Raw genomic sequence first — 27,213 nt, 5'->3', positions numbered from 1 at the left:
ATAATAGTTGTAGCTGGGAGGGACAGCTGAGGTTTTGTCTGTTGGAGAGGCAATATTTCCCCCTTTGTTCTGCCTGCTCCTAGTCCTTATGTTTTAAAGATCCATTGGCAGATAGATGACCCAGGACAGTGAATAAGACACGAGGGAAGGTGTGGTAATAGGAGGTTTACTACAGACAAACTTCCATCAGGCAGGTGTGAAGGTGTTTCACTCACAATCATGAAAATGCAGAAGCAGCAAAAATTGGCAGCAAAATACTTTCTGCAAAAGGAGAGAAGGCACTCCTGAGGCAGTGAGTTCCATGGGGAAACCGTTTCTCCCCCCAAGAATAATGTTGAAAGTGAAAGAAGAACCTTCACTGAGGACTCCTGCCTCGGGCAGGGGGTTGAGCTAGAAGACCTCCAAGGTCCCTTCCAACCCCAGGAGCCTTTGATTCTATTCTGGTCTGGTGCTCTGGATGAAAAGCTCTCAGAGACTCTTGGAGGGAGGCAACGGCTTCCACGCTTGATGCTTAGTCTGTTTAGAGCTAATCGTTTGTTCAGAGTTTCCACGTGGAGTTGGGATTTGGGCTGTGGCGTCTGCTTCTGGCTACAGCCTGCAGCCTCCCTTCCCAAAGGGAAGGGAAGGAAAAGGGTGAAACGCTTTGCATGCTCTTCCACCGAAGGGTGACCAGGGCTGTAAAGGCAGCCCTTCTTGCTTGGGGAAGGAACACTCTGTGACTCTTGCAGGGAGGAGGACTTTTCCCCATTTTGGCATTCAAGCTCAAAGCCAAAGGGCACTTGCTCCACTTTTGCTCCTGCCTGGCTCACAGGAAAGATTGCATCCTGAATGGGTGCCCAGAAAATGCCACATGACATGTGCTTGGCACAAGAAGGCAGCTTCTGTGGCTATGAATATACTTAGACGCCCCTCAGAATTCCTTTCCTGGCAGTGGCCCTTCGGAGGGGAGAGCAATGAATAGGCTGCTGTGGCCAGAAGTGATGGGGGGGGAGGATTTCCCTCAAACGAGGGGTGTGTGTGTGTGTGTGTGTGTGTGTGTGTGTGTGTGTGTTTGCCTCTGCTGGCTCCCCTCTTCCACAGCAGGCTCCCCTCAGCTGGTCAAGCTGGTCTCTGCCCTGTAACCAGCGACCAAGGGCCTTTTTGCAAACCAGCAAACGTTGCAAGCGGGACTTTTGACAAGGCTTCCAGGAGCCCCGCCCACAATGGCTGCGTGCTGCACCTGAGAGAGGGTGACGTATGTCCAGTTCACCGGGGACGCACGGGTCACAGGAAAGTGTCCCCAGATGCCAGAGGATCCCCTGCTGGAGGAAGAGAAAGCTCTCTCGGTCCGGAGGCACTCTTGCTTAGGGAGGGGCCCCTGGAGATGCTCTGAGGGCCCTGCAGGAGGGGGTGGGCCACACTACGGTGCCGGTGGGGGAGGAGCATAAAGTGCCACCTGTACAGGCGGCAGCAGATCCTTCATGGACCGTCCCAATACTTTTGGTTCTGGTCATCCTAGAAGTTGGCACTCACCAAGCGAGACTTCGTTCTCCACCGAGCGCTGGCCCAGCCCAGCCCAGCCCTGGGCACTACTTGCCGTCCTGAGCTGCCTGTCTTTGTCCTGAGAGCTTGTACTTCTGGGCCACCCCATAAGGAACGTGGGCGGCGACCGTGCCCATTTCCTTGGCTCCCTCCACATGAAACATCTGGTCATCAAAGAAGATGTGTGGCCGGATCTTCTCCAGCAGGGGGCCTTTGGGTGCGCCGGCCAGGAAGAGGGCCTCGTCCGTTTCCAGCCCCCAACTCCGGAGAGTCTTTAGGGCTCGGGCCCCGGAACTGGCAGCACTTCGAGCTGTGACCAGGTAGGTGCGGATGGGGCATTCCAGGCGGAGGCCTTTGGTGTAGAACTTCTTCTGGAGCTTCCCCAGCGCTTCCAGGAAGCCCTTCAGTGGCCCCTGGAGAGAGGAACACACACCACGTCAGCCCCAGCACGTGGCCCCCTCCCAGGTAGTCAGGCAAGGGGGGCCAGGGGCTTCCCTGCCCTCCCTGCCCCAGCCACGCACAGGTGCCCCCTCTGGCTCTAGTAGAAGCTGCTATACTGAGATGGGGTTGCTCTCTGGCTTCCTGCTTTAAGACTGGCTCCGTTTGTATGCAGAAGATCTCTTCCCACTTGGTTCTGTCTAAACAAGTGTTTGTTAGCAGGGCAGCTCTGAAGACCATCCTCTCTCTCTCTCGGCAAAAACAATCATGAAAAGGCCGGTCCCCGAACCGCACCTGAGCAAGAGGCTTGTTCTCATAGGCCTTCTCGTGCTCGAAGAACTTGTCCAGGCCATGAGCCTTCACAATCTGCTCCGACTCGTCTGAAAACAGCACCGCGTCTCCGTCAAAGGCGACACGAAGCTGCTTCTCCGAGACTTGCACATCTTTCTTGGGGGTGAAAATAGTGGCAGCTGCAATCCCTGCGGAGGGAGGGAGGGAGGGGAGAAAAGAGCCTTCAGTTCCTGTTGCCTGATGCTTTCCTGTTGGAGCAAGAACTTCACAGCCTTCAGTGAGGTCTGTTTAAGGCCTGTCTGGGATAATTACAGAGTTTGGGAAACAGTAAAAGGAACTTCCAAGTCTTGTTTATGATGGTGAAATCTCTGAATGATTTGAAATGCTTCTTATTACTGGTTAAGTTGCCGTTTGTGAGATCGGCTGTCTCGCTTTCGGTATCCTCTCCTGCTATCCCTCTGCCATCCTCCCCATCACCTCTCACATCTGCCAGGAGGATTCCCCAAATATTTCTGTCCTGTCCCCCAGATGTGTGAGCTTCCCACCCTCCAGGACTTAGCAACTGGTCAATGTGTTTGATCAGTCTTATGCCAATCAGCCAACAAGATCCTCACAGTCTCCCAAATGGCAGAAATCCCAACTTGGAGGGATTCTTCTAAGCAACCTGATAAAGCCACCAGACTTCAGTCCAAGGTTACTTTGCCCCACGAAGGCCTCGCTTACACGGCAGGAGATTCTGACAGACGCTTCACTGCTCGTTCTGCCGGGACTTGGAAAGCTAACAAGCACACCATGTCTGGCATGTGGGGCCGTGGCAGCGGGTGGGGCGGGCACGACGACCAGTAAATCTTTTTTTTATTTTTAATCTGATTCTTGGAGACTGCCTGGACAAGTCCCTGCCATTTTCATGACAATTCAGAAACTGGTTTGCCTCCTTCCTGGGACTGGGAGAGAGTGACTGGCCCAAGATCACCCAGCTGGTTTTGTGCCTAAAGCAGGACTAGAACGCCCAGTCTCTTCGTTTCTGGCCTGGTGCCTTAAGTGCCACACCAAAATGACTCTTCACAAACCTAAACAAACGCAACTAAATGGCTCACAGGACTGTATGAATAAGATTACAACAGTCATGATTCCTGGAACAACACTTAGTAAAGTTGGCCTTGCTTTGGATTTTAGAAAACATGCACCCCCACAGGTGCCTACAGAGTCAAATGTGTCATTTCTCCCTCCCCCTTTCAGTCCAAAAGGCCCCACAAACTCCCACTATGCTTCCCCCCCAACAGCATCACTCACCCTCTTCTATGGCCTCACTCACTTTCTCACAGTCCGAGGATAAATAGAGGTCGGTGTGATAGGCCTTCAAGTAGCAAATGGGGCTATTCCCGCCTGTCATACAAAACCTCTCAATGAAGAGATCTGGGAGGAAAAGAAGACGCTTTGTCGGTAAACAGGAACCAGGCAACCCAAGGCTTCTTTATGGATCAGAGTCCCTGGCTAGTACAACTGGAGGACACCATGGTGGGAAGGGATGAGGATCCTGGAGGTACCTGAAGAGTTGCCAGAACCGGCCATGCGTAATGTAACAGCGGAAGGAGACGAGGAGAGGTGAGCTGGGCAGAAATTTGACAATGCAGTTCAAAAAGAAGATACCTTCAAAGCTGCTTTGAAACTCATCCTTTGTTTGGTACTCAATGCACAAGCTAGAACCCGTGGGTGTTAGCTGCCTTGTGGCTCACTGCAGTATTCCTTATGGGACAAAATTTGTTTGGTACTCCTCATTATTGGTATTCCTCGTGCCTCCCGGAACTAATTAACAATGAGTCCCATGGTGCCACTGTGTATTAAAAACTGGCTGTATGACAAAAGCCAGGCTCCTAAGCAGTTGCTCCTGAAAAGAGCTTCTTCTGGGGGATCCAAGAGGCCGTTTCCTATTGAGCCAGCAGAGTTGTTATGCAGACTGTGGAGCCCATTGCTAGAGAATGAAGCTCCCTCGGGGAGGGGAGGGGCAGAGCTTCCTCCTGGCTCATTGGATGCCCTGGGGAGAGAGATTCGGGGCTCCCAAGCACTGAGCCCACTGCCCCATTGGGGGGATGGCAGTCAGGGGATTAGCCACTTGGCAGATGTTGGCCTTCTGGTTACTTACTGTAATGGTTGATGCTGTTGATCAAGCGAACGCCCACTTGTGCGTGGTTGTTGGTCACGAGGACAATGTCAAAGAGTTCCTCGCTGTCTGGGAAGAGTTCCCGCAGCCGGCAGTTGACTGATTCCAGAGCCTGGGAATCCAGGGAGAGAGAACAGTGAGTCCAAGAGGCAACACATTCACTTAAGGGATCATCGGGTAAGAAGGGCTCACTGGTGGTGACCCAGTGAAGAATCTTCTCCAGCAAAGGAGGGAGTCCTGCTCTCCAAGGGCCACAGGGAGCTTGGGGGTGGGTGGAACAGCAAGAGGGGGGAAAGCCCCAGACCTGGCCCCTGGGGACATGGCCACAAGTGGCTCCCCACCTCCCCCTGGGGACCAACCTTTGCAGAGTTGACCTGTGTGAACATGAGCAAAAGAGACCTTGACAAAAGGGAAGGCTCCTCCGGGCAGGAAGGGCTCCTCCTCGTGCTCCAGCTGATACTTCACGTAGGCCTCCACGCCCTGCTCGGTGTAAATCTTCTGCTCTTCTTCCATACGGAACAGGGCTCGGGAGGACACAGCAATGGTGATGGCGTGCTGTGGCTTTGGCTGCAAGAGAAGAGCGGCGGTTGCATCCCCCATAAGAGAGGGCAGCTTCCCTGGGCGACTGGGCCAAAGGGGGCATCCCTTGAGGGACGGGGGGTTCCTCGCCCTTAAAGGCCGGGGGGTCAGCCAGACCAGCTTCTCTCAATGACTCATTTTCATAATTCACTTCATTTCAGTTTGTCCAGCTTCCATATCAGTTGGATTGTTTTGTAAGGCTCGGGTGACCTCCAGAACCTTATGCCACCGGCCAGAGGGAGAGAGCCACCCTCACCAACTGCCTCCTCCTCCTCCTCCTCCTCCTCCTCCTCCTCACTGCTGTACTTGTTCTCGTGCTGGGAGGAAGTGGGGACGTAGGCCTCGCTGCTTGCCCCATGTGGCTGGGCCCCTGCAGAAGCCCCTGCCAGCAGTCAAGCTTTCTGGGCTCTGCCTGGCTTCTGGCCATCCAATGCTGGCCTTCTGCTGTCAAACGGCTTCCTTCTCTTCTGCCCTTTTGCTCCTGGTTGGGTCCATCAGAGGAGCTCAGCCCTGGCATCTGCTTGCCAAGGAAAAGGGCAGAAGCATTTCTAGCTCAGACAACTTTTCTTCTGCCTTTCCAGGCCTAGTTTAGCCCAGCTGGGTTGGAACCACTCTCTTCTCTATTCAGGCCTGTTTGCCTATCAGGGAGCTGGGAGCACCAGTTTGTTTTACACAACCATGAGTCCCCGAGACTTGCAGAGAACCACCAGCCATTCGCTGGTTGCCATTTCTAGCCAATTGCTAACTGGCAAGGCTCGCTTGGTGGGCAACGTCTGAGCTCCTTCCTTCCCTCAAATAAAATGGGACAGATCCTGGGTATTTTTGTGCTTGGCCAATGAAGAAATCCCTGTCACTGGCAGAGGGGCAGGGCTTAGTGGCCTTCATCCAATCACACTCTTCCCCCCCCCTCCCCATGCGCGTGTGATGGGGATCGGGAGGACCACTGTTATCGGGGAGCCAGGGGCATCTTTTGATTTCTCCCACCATATCAAGAGCGGTCTAGAGGTCAGAGCTCCTTCTGAGCCAGCTAGTTTGCTTTCCACTCTTGCTGGCTGAACCAAGGAAAAGGTGGGGAATCTTCCCCTAACTTCAAAGCTTCTCCTGCCGTATAAACCTCAGATTTCCTTCCCATCCAGGTGCAACACCCAGCCAAGGTCCGTCTTGCAGCCTCCTGAGCACAGCAGGGCCATGAAGTCACAGTGCCATGGTAGAAAGTTAGCACCCACCCCTCTCCTAGGAGAACGAAATATTCTAGGAAATATTAAAAGGGCAAAATATTATATTTCCCTGGATGGAAAAAGGAGAAGCATGTTTTTATAAAGACAAAGCAGCTCCCTGCCCCTTTCAGCTCCAGGGTGGTGGGATTAAAACACGGCCCTCGGGACACGATAGGATTAGCCCTCTACCCATCTCACCACACGGCACCTGGGAAGATTAACATCACCCAGCAAGATTCAACTAAGCCTGGGACTCAAGACAACCTACAAAGTTACCCCTGCATGGCCCCATATGGGAGTCTGACAACCAACTAGGATACATTTCTTGCCACAGGAACAGGAAGCAAATTCAAAGCCCGACAGAGGGTATAAATCTCTCTCACCCATATGCTTTTTTTTGCCCAGGACCTCAAATCCTGCTGTCCGCCATTAAACCATCCTTCTAAGCAGTCTCCATGTTTCCAGTGTCTTTCTTCCCACCTGGAACTGACCCCAGGTGGACATTTCTTCCAATATTTTTTTTGATCAAAATCTTGGGGTTGTGTTGTTTGTGGAGAGCTTCTGCATGAAGCCTGGCATCAGGTACTGCTCAGAAACTGGATGCCTGCGGGGTCTCTCTGCTGTCACTATTAAGGAATCCCTGGCAGCTTGGAAGAGATTTGGATATTATCTTGCTTGCTACGTCAGCTTTGATGTTATGCATTTCTATCTGTTTTTGAGCTAATAATAAAGCTTCAACTCCCTTTAGTTACTGGAGTGATCATTGTTTCTGGATCCAAAGGAACCAATTGCCTGGACAACTAATTACTACCATGACACTTGGCAAAACAGTGTGTGTGGCCTGTGTGTAAGTGTGTATGTGTGTATGTGAGTGTGTGCGTGGGGGGGGGGCGAGGACACCAAGGACAATATGTTGCCATTTCTAAGACAGATTTACCACATAAAACAGTGTTTTCCCACACCTTAAATACACCACTTGCACAATACAGACAACTCTTTATTATTTGCATGGAGGGAGGGGGCGGGTGGGCAGGAGCCCCCTTGCAGGCCAGAGCAGGGTTTCCCTGGGGAAACTGAGCCAACTCTGCAGACCAGGGCCATCTATTCCGGAAGCACCTCTGAGCCTGGAAAGCAGCCCCCTCCCCGTCTCTCGCCCTCAGCGGTCCTGATTAATTGCCCCCTTTAGAGCCAAGCTCACCTCCCTGACGCGCTGCCAGGTGAGGATCGGCTGGGGGACTCCACAGATCCTTTCACTTGCCCTGGCATTTCACCTGGCCTCTCGCCAGACCAGCATCCCAAGTGCCCTGGCATGCAAACAAGAAAGCCTCCCCACATCCACCCCAGCAGGAAAAACGATCTCGCTTACTGATTTGGGCTTCTTTTTGGGAGAGAGGTTCTCATAAAAGGCCTTGGCATCCTCCAAACTTGCTTGTTTTGGCTGCCCTCTGCTTTCCGGGCATCCGGGTCCAGTGGGCTCCATGGCGCATTCCCTCGTCCGGGAGCAGGAGACGATGCAGCCAGCCGGCTGCTGGCCTTCCTTCTGCCCAAGAGCCCCCCAGTTCAGCTGCAAAAAGAGCCAGCCGCCTCCTCCGGCAGCTGCAAAGGGAGGGCGAATCCGGAGGCAGCTGCAGCAGTCAGTGTGCCGGAAAGAAGGCAGAGGAGCCTCTGCGTGTGTGGTGCGTGTGTCACTCAGAGCACGCTCTTTATAAGGGATCCCATGAACCTCCTGGGCCCTCCTGCTGCTAAAGCGACTGCCTGGGCAGCTGCCCTCCCACCTTCCTGGCTTCCTTTCCTTGGACCGACTAAATCTGTGGGCAGCCCCACTCAGGGTGGGGGCAGGGGGGCAGGAGGGCACCCAGAGTGTGTTGCCCAAGAAGGAGGAGGGGGGTCCTCTGACTTGGCCCCAAAGGAGCTGGGTGTAAACAGCCTGGGAGAGGGGGCTTACCTGGGCAGGATGCCCACCGCCATGGCAAAGACCACGTAAGAGGGCAGGCGGTGTGCTGAAAGGAGACCCTCTCGGGTCCAGCAGGGGCTCCCAGGGACCAGGGGCCACCAAGGGGGGCCAAGACTTGCACCAATTCCTGGAATTTTGCACCACCTCCTGATTTTAGGGATCTTTTATTGTGGCTCTGCTGCCAAAAACAAACATCTTTTGGGGATGGAGTGGGGGGAGGGACCGGAGACCGTGGTTAAGACAGAAACAGGGGAACAAATGGGCTCTTATTTCATAACCCAAAAGGGGTTTTTACAAGGTCCATTTACAAATTATCTGCATTCTTCCACGGTTACTCTCTGCCTTCCCAGGCTTGCCCCCCTCCCCCACGCCCTTCTCTTGCTGGACAAAACCTTCCTGGGGCAAAAGTGCCCACCCCTACCATCCCTCCACTGACGGGGGGGCACTTGCCACAGGCTAGCCAAGGATCCTGAATGCCCTGGAGGAAGGAGGCTCAGCTCCATGCGCTCCACTTGCTCCTTTCCCAAAAGCATGCGGTCAATCCTGGATCAATACACGAACCTGATGGGGTTTTGGTCTAATCCAGCCAACAGCCCTGAGCCTAAATGTGACCACAATTGCTTAATGAGCTGTTAAGAGAAATTAATTGCATGCACTGAAGACGGGCCCTTGGTGACTGGCTGGGGAAAAGCAGAGCTTTAGTTCCAGCAGCCCCAGACCCAGCTGCGTAGAAGGACCGGAAGCCCCTGCTGCCTTTCTCAGTCTGAGGCTCAGGCTTCCTGGAGCGTCCATTTAACTCACTGGCTCAGGGGCTCCTGCCGGGCTCTCGGCTGCCTCCCTCTCCTTCCCACCCCCTTGTCCGGGGGCCAGGAGGGTGCAGCACTCAGTGCTTTCGTCTCATTCCTTCTGCATGTATAACCCACTTTATCCCCAGTGACTCTGACTGGCGTCCACGAGCAACAGCTACAGCTGGTGCAGTCCTGCACACAGCTCCCCCCTCTGGGGAATTCCCAGGTGAGCCTCCTCACAAGGCACCGGTCGTCCCGAAAGCAAAGGGCGAGCCTCGTGGAAACTGCCTTGGAGAAAAAGGGGGCTCAAAAGCAGTGGTGGGAGTCTGATAATTTAACAGCCGGTTCTCTGCCCTCATGATTTCTTCCAACAACCAGTTCACCAAACTGCTCAGAAAGTTAACCGGTTTCCCGAACACCACTGGTAATCTCACCACTGGTAAGCCTGAGAAACCAAAGCTTGTTGAGGAACGAGTGGATCTTATTGTACCCTATGACTGTCATTAAGCGATGTACCTGATGATTCTGGACTCTTGACGAATGAATCTTTTCTTTTATCTACACTGAGAGCATTTGCACCAAGACAAATTCCTTGTGTGTCCAATCACCCTTGGCCAATAAAAGAATTCTACTCTACTCTACTCTATTCTATCCTATTCCATTCTTATTGTCCCCTATGACTATTATTAAGCGATGTACCTTATGATTCTTGACTCTTGACAAATGTATCTTTTATGTACACTGAGAGCATTTGCACCAAGACAGATTCCTTGTGTGTCCAATCACACTTGGCCAATAAATAATTCTATTCTATTCTATTCTATTCTATTCTATTCTATTCTATTCTATTCTATTAATTATGTTCTATATTGGGAAGCTGAATTGCTCTGTGGTGCCACGTTGGCACCGGGCCTGGGCTGGCATCATCTGGGGGGGGCACATTTTGTTGCCCTTTATGGGCAGCTCCATGGCTTCCCTTCCAGGCTCCCCCCCACAACTGCCTGCAAGGCAGACTCAGCCGAGGGTCTCCCAGGCAGGAAAGGCCAGGCTTCTCCTGAAGGTGGGAGGAAAGGCGTCACAGGAAGGATTCAAGCTGCTTTGGGGGAGATTCTCTTGGCACTGTCCTTTCCCCCTGATGTGTGGTATTGCCACCAATCCACAGCACGCCTGTGTGCCTGTGTGTATGTGTACACGCACCCACTCCTCTTCACCCTTCCTTTGGCAGAAAGCTCTAGAGAAGCCAGTGATTCTCTACAGATCTCAGACATCTACTCCATGGAGATTATATGGATATTCAGAGAAAAACCCAAGTCTACCTGCAGCCAATAATACCATTCATATGAATATTCCATATATTATGCAAACCCAGAAAAAAGGTCTGTTCAGTTAGTTGTGTGTTTTGTGAACCTACCTGGTGCTGGAGTGTGTCTGTCAATAGCATTAACCAATTCCTTCTTCTTGTGTCCCAGCAAACTATATGCCAGCTTCAATCTGTCCTGGCATGTATCTGTGCCAAACTTAGATTTGCAATGTTAAGTTTGCCCCACAATCCTCTGCAATTGGCTTCCTTCAATCTGCTGCTAAACCTTGCAGAGTTTGTGAATCTTCTACTCTACTTTGGGCATTCACGCCTTGTGTCTGTTAGCCCAATTTTGGGGGAAGAGGAATCAACAAGAGGCAATAAAACGGGTAAGAGCTGGTGTTTTGAATAAAGATCCAGGACGCTTGAGCCTTTGCAAGCGGTTTGCACCATCCTAGACATGAAAGGCAAATGCTGAAACAGTATTTAATTGTGAAAACAAACCCCTCCCTCCCTCCAAGCAGACCTGACAAAACACCTCCCTCCCAGCCAAAGTGGAGGCCATGCTCTTCTCTGCACCTTGTTTTCAGCTCAGCGGTTTCCAGAGCCCCAGTGAGTCTCTGTACAGCACCCCCTTGCCAATGTGCCACTCAGGAGCACCAAAGCTAGCCTGATTCAGTTGATGGGCTGTGTGTGTGTGTGTGTGTGTGTGTGTGTGTGTTTGAAATTGCTGCTTTGAGAGGGCAAAGCAACAATGTGGATTCTTAAGGGCAGCCTGGCCATTTTCATTCACTCATTCCCCAAACTAGCCTTGTCTGGCTGCAGCATCAAGCCACCCCCAGACACAAGAGGTTCCTGCCCCCTAGCAGGAGCGATGCAGTGGGCAGGCCCTTTTCTTGCACATGTGCTGGCAGGCAGTGAAGGGGGATGGATGGGCAATTGTTTTCTAAGTGATGTTTGCTTTCACTCTTAGGTCCCAAACTGCCCTCTGCCTTTTGCATCTGACACACAGCGGCCCTTCCCCACTTCGGGGTCTCGCCTGAACCGTGGAGGTTCCATGAAGCCCAGGGGAGAGGGAGCTTTGGCCCAGGGCTGAGGCAGATCGGACCTTCAGCCTCTCTTCCACCAGCCAGCCACATCAAACAGCCAAGTTAGACCTGTGGCTAGTCTAAAGCTCCACCGGAATGGACAGGTTGGGGCCAGTTTAGGAGCGGCCCACTGCCTCCTCATTACCAGTTTGTTGCCTATGGCTGTCCCAACGGCAATGGACTCTTCAGCCACTGGTGGGCACAGCACCAGTTGACCGAACCAGTTTGATAAAACTGGATTCCAGGTATTTGTGTTAATTCAACAAATGTACTACACAAACCTAGCCAAAATATTGTATCACCTATATTACTTTAACAGCTTTTAAATACTTGTCAAAGAAACAGATTCCCAAAATGTCACGACTTTAGTTCAACCTGATGAGAGGTATCATTTTTGGGAACCTCAAGAATTTGAGGTGTGGTCCTCCTTGTCTCAGAATTTTGACCCACAGTATGATGGTTCCAGACTTCATTTGGTTTCCAAGTGAATCCATTTCTTGGGTTTGTGTTATACCCTGAAAACCCCCTGAAAGCCCCTTGCTTTACGTAGAGCCCGTGGCCCCGTGTGGATTATTTACGCCTGGCCTGGTGAATAAAGTGTGTGTGCAGACAGGCATATTGCCGTCCCTCTCGCAGGACTCGCAAGGACCGAAAGAAAAAGGCCACAGGGTGTCAGTCCATCCACCTCTGTCCCTGGGCCCAGCAGGCGCCCCAGGAGCAGAAGGTTCTCCTGGCTTAGGACTGCAATTGACCCAAACATTTCTGTTGCTAACTGAAACATTTGTTAAATGAGTTTTGCCCCGTTTTACGACCTTTCTTCCACCATTGTTAAGTGAATCACCAAAGTTGTTAATTTAGTCCCAGGGTTGGGAAGTGAGCCGGGCTTCCCCGTTGACTTTGCTCGTCAGAAGGTCCAAAAAGGGGACCTGGGACACCGCAGCTGTCATCAATAAGCCAACTGCCGAGCGGCCATCATGGTGGGTCGATCCAAATTTCGATCAGGCGACCCTGGAAATGTTGCGACGGTTGTAAATGTGAAAAACGGTCCTGAGTCATTTTTGCTGTTGCAGTTTTGAACGGACACTAAGTGAATGGTTGTAAGTCAAAGATGGCCTCTAGATGAGGACATTGGGAAGGCGCTAAGGCTGGCCTGGGCCCTTGGTCCCCCTTGCTGGCATCCAGGAGTCGAGCCTGCTCTGCAGCCGCCCCAGAGACTCGCTGCCTGGGATGCGGGTGGTGGGGGAAGAGGCCCCTGGGGGCCTTTGGGGCCCAGACCCTCCAGAAACCAGTCCTGCCCCCTTTAAAGCCCCCCCAAATTGGCTGCCCTGATGACCACTGCTGGCTGCCCATATCAGAGAGGCTCAACAGATGGCGACTTTTAATATGGCAGAAAAGGATAAACATGCCAATTGCTTTGAAGTAATATGCATTACTTTGAAGTAGATTAAACGTTGGTTTTGCTCGGGCTCCCAATCCGAACAGTGTGTGATGTGCTCTCGGCCCAAAGGAGCTGCGCCCATGGAGTGGGAACAGCCGGGATGCCTCAGCAGGGGCCAGACCTGGGCCAGGTCCTCCGTGCTTTCTCCATGGAAACACCTGGCGCCTCCCGACACCCCCATCCTCCTCTCTAGTTTCCAAAGGTGTGTGTTGCTCCCACCCGCAACCCCCTTTCCCTGCAGTTCCCCCCTGTTTCCCCCTGCAAAGCATTTGGGCAAGTGGCAAAGGCAGGGAAACCGCTCCTGGGGGCCCTCCAAGGTTCCCCTCCCATCCCTGGTAGGTAGCAGAGACAGGCCAGGCCCTTTGATCATCCTTTTATTCAGAGACCAAACTGCAAACTCCCTCAGGATGAGGATACCTTTGAACACTTAAATAAAAATAGATGTACACGTGTGCACACACACACACACACACTCCCCTACGTACCTCACAGTTCCTAAACAAGTACAATACTCACAGCCACAATAAGCAATGGGACAATCTCCAAGAGCCATGCTCAGGGCAGGGTGGGGCAGGACTCGGCAGCCGAAGGGATTGCCTTGGCACGGATGAGGGCTGCCTTGTGGCGGCATGAAGCCTTCCTGGGACTCCAGGCCAAGCCCGCCTCGTTTCTTTCGCCCCACTCCAAGAGCTGCCAAGAAGGAACTGAAGACGCCCATTTTAAATTCACCCCCATCACAAAAAGTGCAAATGACTGGAACTCTGCTTGGACAAAGTCCATTTCATTCAACCTGGCTGGTTCCCTCCCCCCCAAATTCCGGGCCTTTGACCTCCCACCCTGCAAAAGCTGCCGGGGAGCAAATGACCCCCAGCTGCCTGCTCTGGTGCTCCATCCACTACCTCGTGAGGTGGGGACCTTCCTCCCTCCTGAGAGGGCCTGAAATTCTCACCATCCCCTTGGAGCTTCTGCACTTCTCCCTCTTAGCCATCCTCACCAGACACTTCAGGGCAGGGGGGGTTACCACCACCTTGGCCTTCTGGAGTAGCCAATTCACGCTCTGCCCTAAATTTCACGGCGGTCAATCACGGGGCACTTCTGCTCAGTTGCAAACCTTAAATGCTAAGGGGGCGAGAAGGGACGGAAAGTTGATGGGCACCAGAGTGCCAGAACCACTGGGGAGCTACAGCAGGGGCTCCCTGCCGCCATGGGAAATACATGTGCACGCATGCAGCTGTGCAAGCACACACCTCCTTCTCCTATTCACCTTAGGAGCACAGCTGGTTCCCAGGTTGCAAGTTGGAAGGAACAAAAAGCAGCTTATTTACGTCTGTCCCCACACGGAGCAGCATTTCTCCACAGAATTCCCGGGTCCTGGCAAGGCTCACGGAAAAAGTCCCCCCTGGTGCCCTTTCCTTGGCCACCCAAGAATAATCTCTCTGGGGACCCTCCAGACTAAGGATTCCTGCAATCTCCACCAATTAGGGGCTTTCGGCACCGTCCCCGGCTTTTTGGAAAAGCCAGCGCCTCTTCCTCCCCCCTCTTTTAGAGCCCATTAATTATTACAATGAATTATTGGCAGAAGCAGCAATGAAAACAACCGGTACTTTTTCATCAAGTACAGAAATATACTTTTAACGGTCAACTGAAGCGGGGGGGGGGGTTGTGCCTCTATTTCCAAAGATGGAGAGCAGGAGCCTCAGCCAGCCCACCCCAAACAAAGGCCTTCGGAGAGGTGGGAATGCAGCTCCCCCATCCCCAGTCGGGCCCTTTTGGCTGGCTGGTGGTTGGAATGAGGAAAGATCCAGATTTGACCAGGGCAGAAAGAGCTTTCCAAACTCGGCAACTTTAAGACTTGTGGACTTCAACTCCCAGAATTCCCCAGCCAGCCAAAGCCACAGCCAACTCTTCAATTCTGAGAGTTAAAGTCCACAAGTTTTAAAGTTGCCAAGTTTGGAGGCCCCTAATCTAAAGGTGCGTGGGGGGGGGGGGGAATTATAGCTCTTTTAAAATTTCCAAAAAGAAAGCCCAGGCTCCCCCGGGCCAAAAACGGTTGCACCTGCTATTGGCTCTTAATGGTGGTGAAGAAGTGATGGGGGAAGGAGAGGAAAGAAACCTCTCCCTTCTTCGCTCGGGTAGGGGTGGCGAGGGGGGCCCCTCAGGACACGGAGTGGGAATCACAGCCTCGGACCTGCCATCAGGCGGAGTCCCTGTAAAGATCTGCTGTTGTGGGGGGCACGGGGGGACATAGATTTTTCCTAGCCCTAAGAGCCAGTGATTTAGGAAAATGGACCTAACAGCGGTAGCCACCTGGGTCTCGGCTTCAAGCAGCCCAGCATGGTGCAGCCCAGATTTGCTGCCAGAGGGTTGGGAGTGGCTCCTGTCCAAGGAGGAGAGCAGAGGCCAGAGACTCCAGCCGGAGCGGACCCCATGGACAGAGGTGGACATCTTCTGGCTGAAAGGCTAAGGCACCTGGCCAGAGGGTCATCAGCCGAGCCGAGAAGGGCAGGGGGCGCAAGTGCTGGGAAAGGCCCTGGCAGACTCCTGTGGGCCAAGGCAGCAGGCCTCCCTCCCTCCCTCCAGAGGGGGTGCAGCCCTCAAGAGGGAAGAAAGGCAGCACACAGCAGGTCAAGGGACAGGCTGACCGGTGCGCCCCCCCCAACCCTCCTACTTCTGCATGTCACACTGCAGCAGGAGGACAATGGAGGGGTCGCTCTTGGCTGCCTCCTTGAATTCTTCCAGGCTGATCTGGTCATCTTTATCCTTGTCCATCTTGGTGAAGATCTTGTCGACTCGCTGCTGGGGAGTCAGCCCATCTTGATCCATCCGCATCATAATGACAGTACCCACCATCTTGTAGATCGCCTGAAAGGCAGATGGGGAAAATGAGGCCAGGACTCTTCCGGGGGCCCCTCCCTCCCCCGCCTGCCATGAGCAACCACAGACCCCACACAGGCCCCTGGATACCTGGAGGCAGGACCTCCAACAGGGGACCGGCCTATGGGAGACCTGGCTCCATTGCATTTATCGGATCGTCACGACTTTGGGGACAACAACAAAGGACGACTTTGGGGGGATTGGGAATTGCAAGGATTTCCTGATTTTTATTTTTGTTATTTTTAGTTTGGTCAAGCCTATTTTATGGGGTTCCTGGGTGGGAAAAACATCATAAAGCTGTGGGAAATTGCGCCTCCCTTGAGGGATGATCTGCTGCGACTTCAGCCACAGGATTCCAGCTTGGCCAGCCCTGCACTGGGTCAATGATGAACCCCGAGCAGCCTGAAATCCACCCAAGGGAACTTCTGCTACCTCAATGATCTCCAGCATTTCCAAGCGGGTGATCTTCCCGTCGCCGTCCAAGTCATACATCTCAAAGGCCCAATTCAACTTCTGCTCAAAGCTGCCCCTGGAAGTGACAGACAGGGCGCAGATGAACTCCCGGAAGTCAATGGTCCCGTCTCCGTTCTTGTCAAACGTGCGGAAAGCATGCTGGGCGAACTTGGATGCGTCACCGTAGGGGAAAAACTGCAAGAGGAGAAATGGGGGAGGCGCCATCACAGGGGCTGCTGCCAGCAACAGGGGAAAGCCCTGCAGGCGCCCCAAGAAAGCAGCAGCAGCAGCCTCCCATCCCTCGAGAAGCTGCCCAGAAACGCCACTTCTACTTCGTTGCTTTTCCTGGGGTTCACTCTGGAAAACCACCAATGGCTTGAAGACCGCACCTCACCCAGGGATGGGATTCTACCAATTTGCACCTATTCGCTAGAACCGGTTGTTAACATTCTAAGCAGTTCGGAGAACCGGTTGTTAGAAGAAATTACTGGCCTAATCCTGTAAGGAAGGCAGGAAGGAAACATTCTGGTGTTGCTTAGAGAAACTGCCTCTCCGTTAACCCTTATTACATTCTTGGCAGGACTAGACTTCCTGTCTCAGGAACTTCTCTGGAGTTATTTTTCCCCCTTCTTTGCTGGTACTTTGCTTGTGTGGAGTGACCATCCAAAGTTACAATGGCACTGAAAAAAAAGTGACTTATGACCATTTTTCACACTTACGACTGTTGCAGCATCCCCACAGTCATGAGAGGCCAGGCGAGGAGATGGTGCCTCAATGTGAGTGATATTGAGTTGGCCATGCCCAGCCAATAACATAACCACCAAGCCACGCCCACCCAGTCACATGACCACCAAGCCATGCCCACCAACTAAGCCATGCCCGCAGAACCAGTTGTTAAAAAATTGAATCCCACTCCTGACCCCACCCCTTGCAAAGCAAGTATTCTGTGTCTCTTGGATTAGGAGCGATGAACCCCAGATTTATTTATCCACAGCATAGCGAGTCTTGCTGGGCAGCCTTCAGCCAGTCACTCTCTCCTGCCTCCCAGGACTGGTGTTATGGGACATAATACAGGACATAAGAGCCGTGGTGGCGCAGTGATTTGAATGCAGAACTGCAAGGCTAACTCACTGCCCACTGCCTGAAGTTCAATTCTGACCGGCTCAAGGCTGACTCAGCCTTCCATCCTTTCAAGGTTGGTAAAATGAGGACCCAGATTGTTGGGGCAAGAGGCAGACTCTGTAAACCGCTTAGAGGGGGCTGTAAAAAGCACTGTGAAGCGGTACGTAAGTCTAAGTGCTATGGCTATAATGTCCCCCTTGAGCTCCAGATGGGAGGCTTCACTGATAAGCCAACGTTATCCAAATGAGCTTCATCAGATCTATAGTACATAGAGAGTAGAACAGAACAGAACAGAACATTCCTTGTTGGCCAAGTGTGCTTGGACACACAAGAAATTTGTCTCCAGTGCATAAACACTCAGTATACACACAAGCAACAAAGTGATAAATTGTTAATCATAAGATACAACCAACACACTTCTTAAAATGGGACAGCCAAGCTTCCCGGCCTTTATGGCTAATCCAAGAGCTTTGATGTTCAAGAGAGTGCCTGGCTGAAGCAAGCTGCCCCAACTCAACTACCCTCCCCCCTCCATACCATACCTTGATGTAAAGTTGCTGGAATTCCTCCAAGTTGAGGATGCCTGTGGGGCAGTCTTTCAGAAAGCCCTTGTACCATTGTTTCAGCTCCTGCTCATTAAATTCAGTGCTTCTCACCAGGTCATCCAACATCTCCGGAGCCAACTTGCTGTTGTGCTTCCCCATTGTGATTTCTGGAAAGATAAATGTGCTAGCCATGCCGCTGCCCTGGCACAGCCTTCAGGTGCCTCTGCCTCCCTCCGTCTGCCAGGTGCCCACTCTGGGCCATAAAAGCTGCCTGGGGTAGAATGTCCCCCTTCATTTTTCCGAAGGACTGTCCCTCGGATGGTGCTGCGTATTTCATAATAAAAGGGAGCCAAACGGTGATTCACTAGCACCAGGAGAAAGACATGCAAGAAGGACCGCCTACACCAAGCAAGCAGTCCACATTATTCTAGGATGAATAATGACACGACGACAAAGAGAAAAACAACAATGATCTTCATATTTGGGCAGCAAATACAATATGGTTGCCATTACTTGGCAACTTGGTGGGATGAAAGTTGACTGGAATGTACTTAGAAGGATATAAACTGTTCAAAAGAAACAGACCTAACAAAATAGGAGAAGTTGCATTATATGTAAGAAATCACTACACTTCTACAGAAATGCACAATACCAAGGACAAAAACCTTCTTGAATGAATTTGGATTAATATAAAAGGAAAAAGGAATGATGTTGCCCTAGGTGTATAGTACTACAGGCCATCCTAGTAATTAGAAGAAATAAATGAATAGTTTGCTACTTATTTACAGAATAATAGAAGAAGAAAGCTTAGGGGGTCTTCTGGTCCAGCCCCCTAAGCCCAACACCTGCACAAGCAGGAGATGCCATGCACTTTCAGACAGGTGGCTATCCAGTCTCTTCTTAAAAGCCTCCACTGATGAAGCATTCACAACCTCTGAAGGCCAGCTGCCCCACTGGTTAATTGTCATCACCATTAGGAAGTTTCTCCTTAATTCCAAGTTGCTTCTCCCTTTGATCTGCTTCTCTCCATCCATTGGTTCTTGTCCTGCCCCCTGATGCTTCGGAAAATAAGTTGACCCCCTTCTTCTTTGTGGCAGCCCCTCAAATATTGGAACACTCCTATTACCCCTAGTCCTTTTCACGAGACTAGACATACCCAATTTTTGCAACCATTCTTCATGTTCTAGCCTCCAGCCCCCTAGTCTGCACTCTTTCCAGAGTCTCAACATCTTTTTGGTATCGTGGTGACCAAAACTGCATGCAGTACTCCAGGTGTGGTCTTACCAAGACATTATAAAGAGGTACTAATGCTTCATGTGAGCTTGATTCTATCCCAAAGCCTAGGATTGCACTGGCTTTTTGGAAGCTGCAGCACACTTTCTATTTAAGAGACTGTCCACTAGAGCTTCAAGATCCCTCTTACAGTTACTGCTATTGAGCCAAGTTTCACCTAATTTGTACCTGTACATTTGGTTTTTATTGCCTAAGTGTAAAATCTTATTTTTATCTATGCTGAATTTCATTTTCCTAGATAGGGCCCAGTGTGCAAATCTGTCAAGATTCATTTGGATCTTGAGTGTATCTTCTGGGGTGTTGGTATTCCTGCCAGCTTAGTGTAGCCTGCAAATCTGATGAGTTCCCCTTCTATTCCCTCATCTAGGTCATTTATGAAGATACTGAAGAGTCCTGAGTCTAAAACAGACCTTGTGGTTCCCCACTGCTTACTTCCCTCCATGTAGATGTAGTTCCATTGGACTACATTTAACTAATGTGTGCAGGAAACATACTACAGTAATAATGGGGGTGGGGGGGACACTTTAACTACCATGACATCAACCGGGAGACAAACTCTGAAGCAAGTGGCAGATCAAACTGATCAAACTGATCAAACTGTATAAACTGTTTAAAAGAAACAGACCCAACACGAGGGCCGGATGTCACATTGTATGTGAGGAATTACTACACCTCCACAGTAGCAATAGCACTTAAGACTGATATGCAGCTTCCAGTGCTTTACAGCCCTCTCTAAGTGGTTTACAGAGCCAGCATTTTGCCCCCAACAATCTGGGCCCTCATTTGAATGACCACAGAAGGATGGAAAGCTAAGTCAACCTTGAGCTAGATGAGAGTCAAACTGCCAAATTGCAGGCAGCTGGCAGTCAACAGAAGGAGCCTGCAATACTGCATTCTAACCACTGTGCTACCACAGCTCAGTACACGATACTAGGGTGAAAGTATTTGGGTAATTATCAGAGGGAAAAGAAATGATTTTGCTAAAGGGGGATGCTATAGGCCACCCAACCCAGGAGAGAGGGAAACAGACGAACCCTTTGCTAGTCGGTTAGCTGAGATGGGCAGGAAACACACGAGTGTAAAGATGGGGGACCAGAGGAGGTATCCTCTGGAATGCATGTAATGTTATGCATGTAATGTTCACGTGCACTGAACTGCACACAAGCCAGGAATTTTCTTCCCTTCCGATAGGAAGGGCTCCACTAGCCTTGCTTCCAAATGCTGGCTCATCTTTGGCCCCTCTAGTTAAGACAGGCAAGGTGGAGCCTTCTTGTGTTTTGACTTGTGAGGCACATGGTTGTTGTGGGAAATGGCACAGGGAAGAGTTTACGCACCACCAGACAGTCTCGCACATCCCAGTGGCAGAATTTTCTAGGCAAGTATGGTGGACAAAAGGCTTTGAGGATGCCACCCTCTGGAGGGCTCTCCCACCCCACCGATTTTTCACTTCTGGGAACCCCAAACAACCTTCTTCCTCTCCCTAGACAAGCAGGCCTTTTGGGGGCAAAAACAGGCCTTTGGGGAAAAGGTGGAGCCTCTGAAGCCGCGAAAGCTGGGCCAGGATCACATCAGCTAAAGTTCTGGGGAGTGAAGTAGGTAGCGGTCAGCCTAGGCAAGCCTCCTTCTGGGGTCCCTCCCCCCCAGTTTGGGGAGTCAGGAATGCTGCCAAGGGTCTTCCTCCCTTGGCCAGTCTGGCAACCCCGGATGTTGCAGCCAATCCCTATTTGAGGAGGGTTCCAGGTGGGCAAGAGGCAAGTCTTCACTGATGAACAGAGGAAAGTTTGCTGCCTGCCTGCTTGGAGGATGGGAGCTCCTTCTGGACCCCATCTTAGGCAGGGCTGGGCAGGCCTTTCCAGCTGGCAGTAATGCAGAGGCAGAACAGGAGTTGCTCTCCAAGGGAGCCCATGGGCTACAACACGACTTCTGAGAAAATTCCCAGTGCATTGAATCACCCAATGCAAACTCTCCCAGCAAGTGCAAATTCTGGATGCATGGTCCAAGAACTGGCTCGTCTCTGCTGCCTCCGAACAGAGCGCAGTTCCTCGGCTGAAGCGGTCCAAGGAGAACCAATGGCCCTGAAGACAGCAAGAGCCACACAGCCTGCAGGGCTGCTTCGGTGCTCCAGCACCACCCTGAGAGCATGGAGGATGACGGCGGCACGTTTGGCCCTGACCTTCCATCTCCCTGAAGCTGTCGCTGGAGGCAAGAGGCCTGAAATGCAAGTAAGTCCAACATTTTGGGGACCCCGCAGCCTTTTCCCCACTGGCCAGGGTGCCCGCCTGGAATGCTGCCAACAGCAAAGTCCGGGGGGGTGCAGGCTTTCTCCTCGCACCCCTACCCAGTAAAGCAGCCTGTGGAGGAAATGGGGGTGTCTCCAGGCAAGACAAAGGCCTGGCAGTCCCCAAGCCCTCTGCAAGCCGAACACTTGGGGGATCGAGGGGGGGCTCTGCCACCTGTTCTGGGAAGGGCCCTGCCTCCTCTGCAAACGGAAAGCTGCTGCTAAACTGCTATTTCCACTTCTCGGTTCAGTTTCTCTTCCACTCTCTCCTTTCTGGGCCAAGGAACTGACAACGCAACACTTCGTGTGTTTACCCTTCTCTCTTGAAAGGCACAATTTTTTTCTGACCTTCAGGGAAGTTGAAGGCCAGGAGGGGAGATCTTGTTTTTCTTGTCAGGTCTTTGTTCCTGAAAGTGCCCGGGAGCAGTTGTGCCAACTGGCACTGAGAATTACAATTCCTTCTTCGCCACCCACCACGGACCCTAATGACTCGTTTGATGCATATTCCACAAGCCAGCCACCGGCAAGCGATGCAGACGGGCGCAGAGAGGAATTTTGTCTGCAGACCAAAGACTGACCCAAGAAACGCCATTTCTTGGCAACCGGCCAGGCAGTCCAGCAGCAAAATATGACGCAAACACTTTTCTCCTTGCGGTGGTTCTGCAGCAAGTGAGGGCTGAAGATATTCTGCCCCTGAACTTGGATGTTTCCTCACCAGGCCTAATGACAATTGCGACTTTATAAGGCAACCACCCCAGCTTGTGAGGACAAATTTTGTGATTTGCTATCTGACATTCTGGGCAATATAGGTAGATTTACAGATTAAGTTACAACCATTCACTTTTTCCAGACCTGAACTCACACCTTGAACAGGCCAGTCTCCATAAAAGTCTTGGCTGCCTTTATGCATTCCATGCACCTCTTCGCTTCGACTGCATTTCGCCCAGAACCTCTTTATGGGGACACACACACACACACAAACACAACTTCATTTACCCCACCCAGTTGCTGGATACCGCGCTCTCTTCTCCAGTTCTTCCCAAGTAGCCACCCTGCAAAGAGAGCTGGATCAAGAGGCACCGAGCCGCCAAGTCAGTGTGGGGGGTGATTTAGACCCCCCCCTCCCCCGCTCCTTAACCAGCACCTCAGAGGTGGGAACCACTGTCTGCCCTGGCAAAGTCGAAGCAGGAGATGGAAACAGGAGTTGCTCTCTGAGGCTCAGCTACAGGGCGGCTGCTTTGCACCCTCAGCCTCCTCCTCCTCCTCCTCCTCCTCCCTCCCTCCTAGGATGGGTATCTGGTGAATGATTTTCAGAGGGCAGAAAAGGAAGAGCAGCCATTGCACTGTCCCCTTCCTCTGTTGCGCATGGCAATGGATGCGGTGGCTGTCATGGCAACTGCTGCATTGTCGTGAGATTGACCCCAGCAGCAGCAGCAGCTTCTTCCCTGAAGCAACTGCCTGGCGGCCCTCTCAACCATGCACCCCTCTCCTTACTTGTCCCTGCTATCTGTTTGTGGCCAAGCAAAAGCTGCCACAGAGGCCCCCTTCAGACGGTCACGGCAGCTCCAGGCGAGAGGTTGCTGCCGTTTTGAGAGTCCTCCTGATCCTAACTGGCAAGGCTCGTTTTCAGCGGAACCAAAGATGGAGCAGCCCATTTTGGGGGGAAGGGATGGCCCTCCTTCTCTGGGTGCAGTTAAGCGGAAGCCACACCACCCCCTGTCAGGTCTGCTTTCACAGGGACCCCCCCACCGAACAGCAAGTTGAGCCCTGACAGCCACCATGCTATCCTCTCACTGCTGTTATGTCTGTACCCAGCAGGCTTCAGGTCAAAGATAGGAAGCGCTGAACTGACTGGTAACACAAAGCAACACATGGAGGACTCACAGGAGCTTAAGCTTCACTTGCAAACCCCCTAAGATTGTGCTCAACCTCTGAAGCGGAGCAGGCAACCCCCCAAAACCCTTCCGGAAGGTCTCGTAGGACTGGAGGAGCTTCCCCCTCTGAATTCTCAGGCAAGATAAACGGCTGGCTAGTTGAATCTGCAGGTACTCAACTGCGCTACCGAAGAAAGCAAAAGGGAAGGAGGCCTACGTCCTGCAGCCCGCCCTGAGCAGAAGGCAGGGGGAGCCTCTTTCAGAACTGGAGGCTGGCTTGAGTGGCAATGCTGCTTTCTGCCAAACGGCTGGAACGAGAAACGTCCATCTGTTACGAAGGCATCTATATGTATATGGGGGGCGGGGGAGTGGCCGTTTTCCAAGGAACTCCCACAGCTTCTGGTCCCCACCAAGGAAGGCAAACCAATATGCAGCACAGACCAGCCAGCTGTCCCAGCCACCATGTCAAGCAGGCTCCCCTTCCCGTCTGCCTGGGCCGATGCTTCAGGTGCCAATCCTGCCCTCACACTCCCCATTCTGCCAGCAGCAAAGGGATCTGATGGTACAATCACACCCACATCCCTGGGCTGCCTTCCGTCAGCATCTGAGACCACTCTGCCACTGAACCTGCCGCCTCTGTTGCCTAGAATGGCTGCCAGGCTCCACTCTGCCCATTGTGCTTCTTGGCACAAGTGCGCCTGCCAGCCCCTGTGGGCATGGCCACCACTGGAGTGCAGCTCTGCCAGTCGTCCCCCCCCTTTCTAGTTTGACCCCTGCACTCTCTGTGTTGGTCCAGGCAGGCAGCTGGGCCGACTGACTTGTTTTTTTGCTTCAGGAACCGTAACGGGCTGTAAAGGAGGCGCCATTTGCACAATTCCGCATAAGGGAATGGGAGAATGGTCTGCTAAGGAGGGGGGTTGGTCTTGCCTTTCAACCCCGGGTCTCTCTGAGGTACAGTGGGGCAAGGGGCTTTTAAAAACAAAAGCCAAGAAACCCCAGCGACTTCTGTGACAGGCCTGGGAAGAGGGAGGAGGAGCCTTCCAGGCACCCAAAGTCCCACAACGCTGAGCCCCACTTCAGCCAGATTCCCTTCCTTGGCCTTCTCTGCATATTTGCTGTTTTCTCCATAATCAGGCTGGACAAATAGCGAAGCAAAAATTGGCAAGATGCCTAAAAAAAAAAAAAAAAACAGCCATGACACCCAGTTCCTCCAGAGACAGAATCTCCAGCAAGCACAGGAATGTCCTGCCTGGGGCTGACCATCTTGCCTTGAACGAGAGGGGCCCTAACCCAAGGAGATGCCCACGGAAGGGGAGCCAGGGTCTCTCAGGGCCAGCTCTCCACACGACCAGGTCAGCCCCTTCCAATCCGCTGGGTGCCAACAGACACCATCCTCATCCAGCATGTCCAAAGACTGGCACGAAGGAGAGCCACGTCAGTCTGTGGTGGCCCAAGACCAGGAGCAACTGGGCACCACGAGGTGCACCTGATAACTTTTGATAGCCAGTTAGTGGGAAAAGCTGCTTTTTCTTAGCCTCCCTCTGAGTTTTCGTGTTGGATCTGTGATCTCAGAATCGAACTGAGAAGGGCCCTTTGAGGTCAGCGAGCCCACCCTTTGGCTGAGTCCACAGGCCGGCCTCCATGACAGGTAGCTGTCCAGCCTCTCCTCGGACCCAACCAGGAAGGGGACGCCTTCCTGGGAAATTGGCTCAGCTCTCAACCTGCCCGTCCTGTTGCTTCTGCCTGCCGTTCCAAGTCCAGCGTTGTGGAGCTCTGGACACGGGCCATGCCCGTCCTCTTGGGGGGCTCTTGCCGGGAGCGGGGTGACTTTTAGCAGGAAAGAGCTGAGCTACGACACCCTTAGGACTGCTGTGCATTCACAGCAGGAGCCACAAAACACTCCTCCGCCCCCTTCGCTTTGCCACAGGAGAAAACACTGATCTCATCCGGCTTACAAGATGTTCTGAACATGACAAAAGGACTCCCTATTCTGGTGGCGGATTGGCATTTTCTGGACAACCAAGATCCTTGCCCCCCTCCCCTCCGATTTGCCCTCGGGTGCACTTCTGCAGGCTTTTTCCTTGCTCTGTCTTCCCAGCTGGCCTTTCCCAGCCTGGTGCCCAGAGACACCAAGAGACGCAGTGAAGGCAAGAGAGCTTGTGATGCTTGTTGCCCCAGCGAGTTGATGGCCGTTAGAGACTGCGTTGGGCCACGTTCCTGTTCGCTCTCAGGTCACCAACCTGCTGGGTAAGATGGATGACTGGCTCTTAAAGGCAGGCCGGAGGAGAGCAGACCCACAACTGCCACCCTCCCAGGGAAGGGTCTGACTGGCTCTTCCGGTTCCTCACCCACAGACAGATGGGGGGAGGGGGCAATTATGGCCAAACCGCTCGTGGGCAGCCAATCAGGGCGTCCCTGGCTCCAGTCAATGAAGAGAACCCAGAGGTTTTCATCCAGACTGGTAATACCAGGGCAGGCATTTCTCCCTGTGGAGGTCAGCTCCATCAGCCAAGGGGGAGCCTGTCCTGCTCCCCTCTTTTGGCAGGGCACAAGCTGGATCTCCAGAGGACGCCTGGCGGGTGTCAGCCTGCTGTCCTTGGAAATGCCGGCGTGGCGGTTTCAGGCCCAAGACCCCCTGGCTTGCCTCCCCCAGGAGCCTCCTGCTGCAAGGGGTGTGTGTCTGTGTGAGGCACAACAATGGTTGCTCACCCTCCGCATCTGCCCAGCTGCAAGTTTTCTGGACCCAGCAAGAGCCTGTTGATCAATCCCTCTGCCCACCAATGGTTGCCAAGACCCTGATCGGTAAGGGAAACCCTTAGCGGAGGCTGGGGGGGACCTTTGGGATGCAGAGAAGCAGGGTCCAGTCAAAGGTCAGCGCTTCCTTCTCTAGGCCATGTTAAAAATCAGCTGGAAAATAGGAAAATGCCTCCCCCCCCCCCGACTTCAGGGAACAGATTTGGCATTTCTCTCCTGGCTGAGACGAGGTGACATCGCAGCTCCTTTGCCTCCCCCCACCCCCTCGCCAGACCGAGATTTCCCCAGACCAGGCGGGGACTTGTTGCAAAGGGCGCGGGGATGGAGCCCAACGCGGGTTGCGGGAGCGAGGAGGGGAAAGGGCCGCTTCGCATCCCCGCCTTCCCTGGGGCCGGAGGGCAGCGCCCGCTTCGCGTCCCACCGCTGGGTTCCAGACCGGCCAAGGCAGGCTGGAGGCGCGCCTCTGCCCGGCACCCTCCTCCGCAGCCCTCGAAGCCCTCGGGCAGGAATCCGCCGCAGCCCCCGAGGAAGCGGCTCCGCAGCCGCCCTGCCAGGGATGGGGGGCCGCCCGCCGGCCGCGATGCCGGGGGCGGCGGAACTGCGCCAAGCCCCCCGAGCCCCGCCCCGCTCCTCCCCGGCGGCGGCGCCGCAGCTCACCTGGCGGACGTGGGTCGGCCGGCTGCTTGCCTGCCCTCCCTCGGAGGTGCGCCCGGTGCGGAGCTGGAGCAGCGAGCGCTCCACCGGGAAGCGGAGGAGGAGCTCCGCCGCGCTCAGCCCCACCTGAGCCGCCGCCGCCGCCGCTTTCGGCACCTTCCTTCCCCGCCTCCCTGGAGAGGAATGTGGCTCGCCCGCCGCCCGCGCGGAGCCTCATTGGCTGCGTCCGAGTGGCAGTCATGGCTCTTTCGCTCCTGGCGGGGCGCCCCCACACCCGGGCAGCGGAGGGCCCGGACCCCCGAGGAAGAAGCGGCAGGAGCCGGCGGGGGTTGCCCTGAGGCGGAGCAGCCCTTCGGGGTTCTTGGGAGGTCGCGGGAGCGGCGGCTCGCAGCGTGGCCGCCGCTCCTGCAGGAACCCCTGGGGCCGTCGAACCTGCTCGGTGAGGCTGCTCGGTGCCCTCGGGGGGCTGCGGGCGCTGCGGCGAGAAGGGCTGCCTGTTCACAAGATGGCTGCCGGGGGGGGGGAGGACGGGTGAAGTATGGAAGGCGGCTGAGATTCACCTGAAGGCTCCGTGCTGCAGCCCCCTCCCTT

General features: G+C 53.4%; 2 protein-coding genes across 6 annotated transcripts in view; both read right to left on the bottom strand.

Annotated features, from left to right (window-relative positions):
- Positions 1-13,386, bottom strand: part of NT5C1A (5'-nucleotidase, cytosolic IA) — a 26,109-nt gene extending 12,723 nt beyond the window's left edge. Inside the window, exons 1-7 of one of the 5 annotated variants that reach the window (XR_015750390.1) lie at positions 7,574-8,288; positions 4,811-4,978; positions 4,394-4,523; positions 3,544-3,666; positions 2,254-2,438; positions 1,513-1,934; positions 151-1,301 (exon numbers count right to left, since the gene is read on the bottom strand). Coding sequence is in view for 3 of the 5 variants with exons in the window: in XM_026673749.2 (XP_026529534.1) it covers positions 1,569-1,934; positions 2,254-2,438; positions 3,544-3,666; positions 4,394-4,523; positions 4,811-4,978; positions 7,574-7,687 (1,086 nt within the window). In the remaining 2 variants the exon portion in view is untranslated. Of the gene's footprint in view, positions 1-150; positions 1,935-2,253; positions 2,439-3,543; positions 3,667-4,393; positions 4,524-4,810; positions 4,979-7,573; positions 8,477-13,291 lie in introns of those variants that run through there. The other 4 variants (XR_015750389.1, XM_087970248.1, XM_026673749.2 and 1 more) reach the window with 4 other exon arrangements.
- On the bottom strand, positions 13,133-27,213 carry HPCAL4 (hippocalcin like 4). The gene is made up of 4 exons (XM_026673753.2): positions 26,626-27,213; positions 17,767-17,936; positions 16,082-16,297; positions 13,133-15,637 (listed from the first exon to the last, which is right to left on the bottom strand). Exons 1-4 carry the CDS (start codon positions 26,861-26,863, stop codon positions 15,440-15,442), a joined length of 822 nt encoding a protein of 273 aa, XP_026529538.2. The 5' UTR covers positions 26,864-27,213; the 3' UTR covers positions 13,133-15,439.

Source organism: Notechis scutatus, chromosome 8 (assembly GCF_049901735.1).
Source record: "Notechis scutatus isolate UNSWTSFEM ecotype Mainland chromosome 8, rNotScu1.2, whole genome shotgun sequence".
Taxonomy (NCBI): domain Eukaryota; kingdom Metazoa; phylum Chordata; class Lepidosauria; order Squamata; family Elapidae; genus Notechis; species Notechis scutatus.
Note: the sequence above shows the minus strand (reverse complement) of the source record. Positions and strands in the feature narration are given on the sequence as shown.